The sequence below is a fragment of the Balaenoptera musculus genome, chromosome 14 (assembly GCF_009873245.2).
Source record: "Balaenoptera musculus isolate JJ_BM4_2016_0621 chromosome 14, mBalMus1.pri.v3, whole genome shotgun sequence".
In the NCBI taxonomy this organism is placed as follows: domain Eukaryota; kingdom Metazoa; phylum Chordata; class Mammalia; order Artiodactyla; family Balaenopteridae; genus Balaenoptera; species Balaenoptera musculus.
The window spans coordinates 57,516,531-57,527,274 of record NC_045798.1 but is presented as its reverse complement, the minus strand read 5'-3'; the positions used below and the strand labels follow the sequence as shown (position 1 = coordinate 57,527,274).

General features: G+C 41.7%; 1 protein-coding gene across 1 annotated transcript; it reads left to right on the top strand.

Moving 5' to 3' along the window:
- Nucleotides 1-9,323: 9,323 nt before the first annotated feature.
- On the top strand, nucleotides 9,324-10,394 carry LOC118906614 (proteasome activator complex subunit 1-like). The gene has a single exon (XM_036874119.1). It carries the CDS (start codon nucleotides 9,505-9,507, stop codon nucleotides 10,252-10,254), a length of 750 nt encoding a protein of 249 aa, XP_036730014.1. The 5' UTR covers nucleotides 9,324-9,504; the 3' UTR covers nucleotides 10,255-10,394.
- The last annotated feature ends 350 nt before the right edge of the window (nucleotides 10,395-10,744 follow it).

Genomic DNA, 10,744 nt, shown 5'->3' with positions numbered 1-10,744 from the left:
CACCTTAGTTCTGAGAGGAGACACTGTATTCCATTTATGACCTTTGCTGCTAACCCTGGGCTGCCCCAGTATGAGACTGGACCTTGTCTCAGATGCCTCTGAGGGATCAGGCTATGTCACTTTGCATCTCTCAAACCATGCCCCTTTTGCATTGTTACTTCTAGCAGCTCTCTCCCTGGCATTGTCACCAACCACCTTCATCCTCTTTTCCATTTTCTACAAGTCAAACTTTCTTTATGGAGTGTGGGTAATCCAGAAGTGAGAGGACGAACGTGGGGTGCCTGAGGTTCCAGGTCCTTCCTGTGTCTGGCGGACACCCTCTTTGGCCTTGTGCAGGTCATTCTTGTTCTCTCCACTTCTGCTTTCCCATCTGTTAAAAAAGTGGATAATAATATTTGCCTCACTGGGGTGTATTTATGCTCAATTACTGTAATTGCTTGTAAACAATTAGCTATCCTGGGATAAAACATATGACTTAAGAACAAAAATTGGAGGAGAAACTTTAATATCTCTTTATTTATTTTTAAAATTTATTAGGCAGTTTATTTCAACCGTGTGCACAGCAACTTCTCAAGACAAGGGATAATGTGATGATATGGAAAGACATCTGGTTCTGGAGATAGGTTTCTTCTCTATTTCCAGCCTGAAATTGCTGTGTGATTTTTAAGCTTCCCTGGGCTTAAGATGCTTATTTCAAAAGGGTTGGTAACATCTGTCCAATTTATCTTACAGAGGTGTGAAGAGTATCACAGGCAACAACTGATGTGAAGAAAGATTTAGGAAATTAAAAGGCCTACAGAAGTCACTTTTACTCAACCATTTAATAGCAAAATAAACCCTAGGACTAATGCAGTAATGAGAAAACAGGGTGTTGGGCATATGTGAGATATTTTACACAAAAATATTATATATTAAATTGGCCTTCCATATTTGTGGGTTCCACATTCACAAATTCAACCAACCTCAGGTTGAAAATAATTTGAAAAAATATTCCAGAAAGTTCCATAAAACAAAACTTGAATTTTCTCTGCACAAGTAAATATTTACATAACATTTACATTGTGTTTATAACTACTTACATAGCATTTACATTTATTCGGTATTATAAGTGATCTAGAGATGATTTAAAGTGTACAGGAGGACGTTCTTAGGTTATATGCAAATACTACACCATTTTATATAAGGGACTTAAGCATCTGTGGATTTTGGTATCTGTGGGGGGTCCTGAAACCAATCCCCTCCGAACACAGAGCAATGACTATATCTATATCTATAACTATATCTATATCTATATCTATCTATATATATATATGTATTTAAACATTTCCCTAAAAGAAATTTGCTGTTTTTATTAGGTTATCCAGAGAACTTCATATATGCCACTGGATCCAATGGTACCATAAGCTATAGGGTATAATTCCTTTGAATCTGCCTCCCCCACCCACATAGGACAAATACTGCTTGGAAAAAGGCAACACATATGATGTTAAAAGATGCCTGAAGGCCATATTCCAGGCCTCTGAAACCTTCCCTATTCACCTTGAATTTTTCAGGAAACTCCACCATTAGAGATTTACTCCTTTCAGTATCCTCAAAAGGGGAAATTAACCCAAAATATTTCATTGAAGTTACAATTGACTTTCAGACTCTTAACCCCCAAGGGGCACGAATGGTCTGGAATGCATGAATATCCACTTGGGAAGTTCTGGGGAAGGATGAGGGAAAGAAGATTCCAAAGGGGAGATGGAGATAGGGTGGAATTGGGAAGGATATTGTGATGCAAAAGGAATGGAGTATGGTAAAGCAGAGAAGAGAGCCCTGAAGGCTCTAACATTAAAACCTGTGATGACAGATAGATAGATAGATAGATAGATAGATAGATAGATAGATAGATAGACAGATAGATAGAAAGATTTTTCACTGTATATTGTTCTTGCTAGAGTCAATGGTGTTTAACTCATTTTGTGAAATCATTTTGATTTAAGATCACGTCTGAGAAGAGGGCAGGTGATGGTTTGGGGGAACAGATTACACCACACTCATTAAAACCTCATTCTATATTGGAACCCCTTAACTCAGGAATTATGTATTGGTGAAGACCCCACATTTCTAAGTACATACGTACTCCACATGCTAAAATTGTCTTTCTTGGCTTTCAGAGAGGAGGAATTAGACTACACTGGACCCAGAAATCCTATTTCTGGTCCAGTAAAGTTGTCTACATTTGGTTTTTAGGCCCAGAATTGGAAAAATGCATTGATATAGGTTGTTGGCTCCTAGAGATTGCTTCTTCACTGAAGTGAGTTTGTTACTAGGAGACAGAGAACTTTGGAAGGTGACACTGAAAAGGCTCTGTCCCTGTGTCCAGGAGGAGGATTCTAAGTCTCATGGAGCAAAAGAGGAATATAGCATATGCATGGCTGTGTGCAGTCTGTGCATGGAAGAGGTGTTCTTGAAGTGCCTCTAGGGCTTACCTCTACCTAGTGGACAGGTGTTAGCATCAAGACAGTATGAGCGTGGCCCAGGTGAGCCCTGTAGAAGCCAACCTGGATGAGTGGAGTAAATCTATGTGGAGTTCATCTCCTCAATTCCTCTACCTATTATACATTTTATTGTATGACTGAAAGGTCCTGGAGAGGTCCAGACAAAGCCCTGTATCAACTCCTCACTCCCCTTCACAATTTTTCATGCTCTTCCCTGAGACCATTATCTAAAACACTGTCTGCAATTAATCTTCAAGGCATCATGTAATCAGCCAAGGACTACAAGACCAGGATTCCAAACAGTCCCAAATGCTGAGGTTTGGGACATATGATAGGGGAGACTCAGTAGAGAGTTAGCTAAGTGGTCAAGCTTCCTTGGGTAAAATAGATTATTACGCATGATGAGTCAGGACATGAAAACATGAGGACGTAAGATATGAGTGAATGTATTTCTTTATAATGTATCTGTCTGCAGAGGAGGGGGAAGGAGGAGGAGGGCTGGAAGGTGAAAACGTCCAGATGCTGGCACGCAGTAAAGCATTCCTGGCTGTTAGTTCCAGTAGGTCATTACTGCATTAATTTGGTGTTTAATTAAATGCCTGTGCAACAGACCATTTATTTGTTATCTAATATTAGCTTTAGTTCTTATCAATTAAATGCTAGCTGAGGGCTTGTTTCACTTACATTTGATGTCCTCTTATACTCTTTTCAGAAACAACAGCCAAACCCAACGAGGCCTCACTGTGCCTGCAAAGATTTATACACACAGATTTCAGTGTGAGGAATACAATATGCTGGTGTATTAGGTGAGGGTAAGGGAAATAAAAAGAAAATGTCATTTCATACTGAGAAAGCAATTACCCAAATACCTGGGCTGTGGTCTCCCTTTCCCCTCCGCCTGTCTTTTGTGTGATGGGAGATATTAAGAGGGGAGGTGGAGGCTGGAAGGGGAAGATATTCCCCATCCTGTGTTGACATGTTTCCTCCCCCACCCGCATTCTACCTTCTCCTGTGCTGAAGGCAAATGCCGCTGGCTTTCCCCTGGCTAAATTTCTCATTCCATTGTGTATACGTGAGCTTTTAGTGATACTTGTAGCTCTACCATGAAATGCTCCAACGCTAGGGGCTTGTGTACTTACTGTCAAGTCGATCAAGGTGCACTTCAAATGAAATATTATTTTGGATGAAAGGAGAGCAAAAAGGCCAGGAAAGGTGAGAGAGAGAGAAATTCTGCAGCACAGTGGAAATATTGGGAATATGACCCAAGCCAATGTTTGTTCCCAGTCTGTCATTTGCACGTCACCATCAACATTTTTCCCATGCCTACTGCCACATACCCCCCGTCTATCATTTATTTAACTTTTTCTTCAAACCTATCCATTCTTCTTAAATTAGAAGTTTGATTTTAAAAGAAAACTTGACTTCACTATCTCAAATACATGACTGATGTTACTTTCCATAAGAGGGCGATAGTATGAAAATAAATACAATATAATTAAATAATGTTATTAATTTATGGGAAAATACTACTACTTGGCAAAGGCTCTGAGCTTCAAGTCTGCACTTACTTTGCTAAAAAAGGAGAAAAGAAGTGTTAGAGAGGTGTTAAAAATGTATAGTTCCAGACTGAGAATTTATCCTTGGTATCATCAGAAGGATGAAAAAAGAATTGAAAAGGGAATAACTTTCTCACTATGTGATTTAATTTTATTTGCCAAACTTGTGCATTACCTAAAATTATCTGTAGCATTTCACACTTGAGGAAATACTGCTCTAAGTTACAGGAGTTCAATTCTAAACTTACCAGAAGTTTTAGGAAAAACTCAAGAATGATTTGGGGTGGAGCAACTGGAGGGGATAAATAGGAGACTTTAGAAACCAATGGTCCTTTACTGATTCAGGGAGCTTGTCAGGCAGTGATATTGCAGAGTAGGGCTTCCAGTGGTTACAGTCATTCTTGTGAAGGTCTCGGTTGCAACCCCTCCATGCCCAGTCCTCTGTCCCCAAGCCCTCTTACCCCATCTGGGGTACAGAGCCATACATATACTCTCTCCTTTATCATCAATCTACAGCCTTCAGAGCCTTGCAAAATGCTCCATTTAAACATCATTCATTTCAGGGTCTTCTCTGTGAAAAGTTATCAAGTATCTTTAGCATCAGTGGTGCATCAAGCCACAATTAGTCATAAATTTTATTATTTACAACTGGATGAGAGCATGTATGATAACAGAACCAGTGCGTTTTGAAGAAGAAACATGCTTAGAGCATAAAGGAGAAGTCTGGAGAGTGTAGGCATGGTGGGGCATCCCAGGCAGCCCCATGTAGGGCTCTGTGCCTGTCTTACCCATCTACATGTGAAGGAGAGCTTCCCAAGGCTCCATGTACCTGGATCCCTAATGGGTCTTTTTTCAGGTCTTGACGGTTTCTCTCTCGTGGCCTAACCTACTCTGTGGCACATTGTCATCAAGGTACAACTGATATGTGAGTTATCTTCTAATCAATCATTCTGGTGATGGCCTCTAATTTTCATATCACATGACAAAGCTTGAGTTCAGGAAGCTGGGGGGACTAGAAGACAGGACCAAAAACCAGGTCCCCGGTTCCCATTTAAGTTGTATAAATACTAGTGAGAATGACTCTACTGAAAACTAGATACCAAAGGAATATGGCAACAGGTTATAATCCAAGCATGACATCCACTTTGGAGACATTTAAAACCAATGAAAAGGTCTCCCAACAGGGAAGAAGAGCACAACTTGGGAGAAAGATGAGAAGATGATGTGTAAAATTTAGGTGGACAAACTGATTGTCAAGCAGCCAGCATCAGGAAAGCATTTCTCAGTAGTTGGCAAATCTGCAGTCCTTGGGCTGGAGTTTCAAATGGCCACTCTTGGGAGTTAGAGAATTTATCCAGAAACAGTGATTCTAAAGGAGTCAGAGGAATGGATATATGATCAAGACTGGGGTCCACTGGTAAGAGCCAGGCATAAGACTTGGCAACAAAATTCAAACAAGGTTGGAATGACTACTAGACACTGGAAAAGGATGTGTATATGGGGAGGGGCAATAAAGAGAGGAGAATGTCAAGACTGAGATGAGGCGAGACCCTGAACCAACCCACCCCCCAATCCTGTGCTAACATGGGTCTGTTATTATAGTCTTGGGAGGCAGCAAGAACATGTATTTAGAACTATGACTGAGACAGAGGTAAGTTGTAAAGCAGGAGAGGGAGAGAGAGCAGCATCTACAACATAAGCCTATGACTGATTGATTAGGGTCCAGACTAGAGGACTAAACTCTAAGAAAAATCATCAAGAAAGAATAAGTTGGGCCAGTCCACTGCCATCAACCTCTTCTCCTTCCCTGCAATGCATGGCTCAAATGATTCCCCAGTGATGTGTGTGTGTGTGTGTGTGTGTGTGTTTAATTGAAGTATAGTTAATTTACAATGTTGTGTTAGTTTCAAGTATACAGCAAAGTGATTCAGTTTGTTCTTTCCTTGCACATCTTTGGAGTGAGTTCTCCACCACTGACTCACTGACTCCATTGTTTATCCTTAGTTACACCCCACAGCCTGGACATTTCTAGTTGCAGTGGATACAGAAAGCAGGATCTCTACATGAATACAAACAGGCATAATTGTACCAGCTCTGCTGTGTTACAGGCTGCTCGGATGATCCAGCGAAATAGAAGTGGGAAAGCGTTCCATAAAGTTAAATGTGCTTTACAACTCCAAGAATGTTCCTCTCTTGGAATTATTTAGTTAATCATCAAGTGTCTGCTTTGCTCTGCATATGTGGACCTAACCGTGGACTTGGTTTGCTCTGGCCTGCAGGGGGTTTCTCAGCTTCCCTGGAAAGAAGCTGTCTCCTCCTGGAACTGCTGACAGGGCCTCAGTGACAATGGTGGTAGCAGGCGGTGCTCTGATAATGTCGGCTCCAGTTGAGGTACAGGAAAACAGAGCAGCTGAAGACTGAAACCTGAGCGATAACAGGAAATGAAAAATGGGCAAAGTTATATCCTCTGTTCCCTCATAAAGGTTCCTGTGACAAATGGAATCACAGACATCACGCAGACTGCCTTGCTGAGCTATCTTGACGGCAAATATCCGTCCTCTGGTTATCTATGGGAAAATAATAAGCAAATGATGTATGGGGGGCGTGTGGGGAGAGGGAGAGAAAGAGAGAAAGAGAGAGAGAGATTTGCAGTTAATCAACAACTATAGCTACTATCTACAACATTATAAGTAATGGCCATCTATACCTCTACGCTGAACTTTAAATATTTAACTAACATTTGTGGTCTTGTTAAAATAGTGCTACTAATACATGGCAGTATTTGCTAAACTGGTTTTTCTGGGTGAAATACAAAATGCAAGAGTGTGAATACAACCATAAGCGGCCATACAAACACCCTTTCCTTTCCCGTTGTCCATTGTCAAAGCCAGCACTTAACTAAAGAGGCTTCTGAATAATGGTGTGAACATGTACTTCGTTCATACATTTTATAGTTAACACTAGGTTTGAAATTCATCTTTTCCATCCACATGACACAAATATAAATGCATATATGTGCAGCCAAGAAAAAATAATCTCTTTGGCTTTCAATTAATTTGAAAGTAAATCATGATGCAGTTGTTTTCCTGGCAGATGCTAGATGTTCAATAAATATTTGTTAAATAAATAAATGAATATACTCTAAGAAGGGCATGATACCAAAGTAAATTCAGTTTGCCCTTATATTTGTGTCCAGAAAAATTATGTCAAAATGAATATTTAGAATTTTGAAAGAGAGGTAATTTACAGAATGACACCATGGATAAGCAGGAGTGCTTGAGGGAGGCAGGAAGGAAAGGGGAGGAAACCATTCCATGTCTTTGCCAGGAAAGTGAGGAGGGTTACATCAGATCCCTTCAAGCACCATTTAGTAAGTTGCTTACCCAGCTGGATGCATACCATACAGAAATTTGGGTTATGGAAGACTTCCAAAATAGCCTATGTGATGCACTGATTCACTGTACCACGTAGGGGGAACATATCTGGGTCTCTGCAGGGATAACTCCACCTGAGCTCTATGAAGCAACTGAAATGCATAGCTATTCCAGTTTATCATCTGAACTGGAGGCCTCTGAGCTGCAGAACCTTGGGAAGGGCTGGAAAAACAGACTTTAACAATTTGGAATACAGAATGTTTAGTTTGAATAAAATTCTGACATCTTTGGGAAGATATAACAAACTTGAAGAATCTTTCCTCCAATCTAGTTAGTCCCTAATTTGTCTACAACTATTAAAAAGAAAACCAAAAACTGATTGCCTCATTTTATATATTTTTAATTTCTCAAGTGTCCTTCTTTGCTTTTTGAAAGTAGATAGACAATGTAAAGCCGCTCACTTAGAAACTTGCCTTAGACAAGGCAAGGCAAGGCTTGGCCACAAGCCAAGCAAATTCTGTTTCAGGAAAAAAATATTAGGACAATATTTCCCATAGCTTAACTGGACCAAGGTAACTTTCTCAAAGACAGATACTTGAAAAGGCATTTGAGCCTGTGTTCACTTACATAAGCAAATAAAAGAATATATTCAGCTGAATGATTCATGTGCTATCCTCTACGTAATAGCACAAAGTATATCGCTACAGTTTTTGGAAGGTGCACCCCTGTATCTTGCATGTGGATGTTTATTTAAAAGCTTCAAGATCCTTATAAAGTGTTGAGAAGAATGCATTCTTATTGATTATTCTCTATAAGAAACTGAACAAGTCTTCAGTGTGTCCCAAAAGAAATAAAGTGCTGTGGGTGCCTGAATGATGGGAGAGTTTTCAGATTCTGCTCAGCACCCAAATCTTGGCTTACTAAAGAGTAAGCTAGAACCTTTACACAGTATTGATTTTAGAGCAAAAGACTGGACATCATTTCTAGAAATCTCTATCTGATTCTGGCTTGGGTTTTTCTCTTGGACACTGTCCATAAAGGGTGGATTATCACCTGGGTATTGTTATAATGGACAAATCTGTTGCCAGATAACTATGAAATTAGAATCTTTGGGTGTAAAGTCCAACAATCAAGACTTTAAACAAGCTCCCTAGATGATACTTCAGTATAATGTAGTATGAGAGTCACTTCTCTAACAGCTTCAGAAAGTGAGTCTGGATTTTGGTAGGGTCAGCAATTATTTCTGACAACGTGGACAGTTGAGGAAAAGGAATGTAGTACCTCGTTGACTGCCAGCCCTTTACAGGGCAGTTGGATCTTTTCCTTCTGGAGGGCTGAATACTGACCCCAAAACCATGTGTTCTGTCCTAATCACCAGAATCTGTGAACAGTATCACATATAGCCAAAGATATAATTAAGTTAAGGATCTTGAAATGACGATATTACTTGGATTATCCAGATGGGCCCTAAATACCATCACAAGTGTCCTTAGAGAGAGAAGAAAAAGAAAATAACACAAATAACACAGACACATATAGGAGAAGGTGATGTGAAGGCAGAGGAGAGAGAGAAGTGGCCACAAGCCAAGGAATGCTGCCAGCTACCAGAAACTGGCAGAGGCAAGGGATGAATTCTCCCCTAGAGTCTGCGGTGGAAGTGAAGCTCTGCTGAAACCTTGAGTCAGACTCCAGAACTTACTTGACCTCCAGAATTAGGAGAGTAAATTCTGTTGTTTTAGCCACTAGTTTGTGATACTTTGTTTTGGCAGCCACAGGAGACTAATACATAATTCTTGCTACTTGAACCTAACGAAGAATTCCTTAGAACTCACATTTCAATCAAAAAACATCATTGGGGAGGCGGGGAGGCGGGGCGCTGGAAACGCGCCTCTCAGGCTCTAGGGCGAGCCGCGGCTGGGCCGCCTCCCTGAGCCCTTCCGCTCCTCGCCTCTCTCTGGTCTGTCCCCGCCTCCTCCAGTGCCTCCACTCCCACTACCCAGGAGGGCAGCGCGGGGAGCGAGTGCTGCTTTCGCTTTCCCTTCCCCGTGTCCGTCGTCGCTCCGCGTGCGGCCCTAGGCCGCCGCCCCGGCTATGACCACGCTCAGGGTCCTGCCCGAAGCCCAAGCCAAGGTGGATGTGTTCCGTGAAGACCTATGTACTAAGACAGAGAACCTGCTCGGGAGCTATTTCCCCAAGAAGATTTCTGAGTTGGATGCATTTTTAAAGGAGCCAGCTCTCAATGAAGCCAACCTGAGCAATCTGAAGGCCCTGCTGGACATCCCAGTGCCTGATCCAGTCAAGGAGAAAGAGAAGGAGGAGCGGAAGAAACAACAGGAGAAGGAAGACAAGGATGAAAAGAAGAAAGGGGAAGATGAAGACAAAGGTCCTCCTTGTGGCCCAGTGAACTGCAATGAGAAGATCGTGGTCCTCCTGCAGCGCCTGAAGCCTGAGATCAAGGATGTCATTGAGAAGCTCAACCTGGTCACCACCTGGTTGCAACTGCAGATACCTCGGATTGAGGATGGGAACAATTTTGGAGTGGCCGTCCAGGAGAAGGTGTTTGAGCTGATGACCACCCTTCACACCAAGCTGGAAGGCTTCCACACTCAAATCTCCAAGTATTTCTCTGAGCGAGGTGATGCTGTGACCAAAGCAGCTAAGCAGCCCCACATGGGTGATTATTGGCAGCTGGTGCACGAACTGGATGAGGCAGAGTACCGGGATATCCGGCTGATGGTCATGGAGATCCGCAACGCTTACGCTGTGTTATATGACATCATCCTGAAGAACTTCGAGAAGCTCAAGAAGCCCAGGGGAGAAACAAAGGGAATGATCTATTGAGAGCCTCCTCTCATTCTGTGATGGGTCCAGCAGAGACCTTCCTGACTTTCACAGGGGACTCCAGACTTTCCCCACCTTCTGTCTGTTGAGGTTTCTCCCTCACCTTGCCTCCCAGGCACAATAAATATAGTCATACCATCAAAAAAAAAAAAAAAAAAACATCATTAAGCACCTATCACATATCCATGATGTGGCAGGCACATGGGTCTGAAGGCACAACCCTGGCCTCATAGAACATACAGATCAGTCTTCCCCACCAGGCACAAGCCCCACAAGATGGAAAAACTTGCTTTTTTTACCTAGCATGGGCCCTGACACATAAGAGGCCCTTGTAAATTGTATCTGTATGAATAGAGGCAAACAAAGTAATTAATACTTAATTACACATTATAGAGAGTAAGGAATAAGAGGAGTAAATGTAAATTAATACACTACAGGTAAATAATTTGGTTCTAGACCTAGACTGTCTAGTTGTGAGTTATTTGCTTAT

Bases quoted from the DNA above. Each gene is read 5' to 3' on its own strand.
- LOC118906614 (XM_036874119.1), top strand. From the start codon at position 9,505: ATGACCACGCTCAGGGTCCTGCCCGAAGCCCAAGCCAAGGTGGATGTG.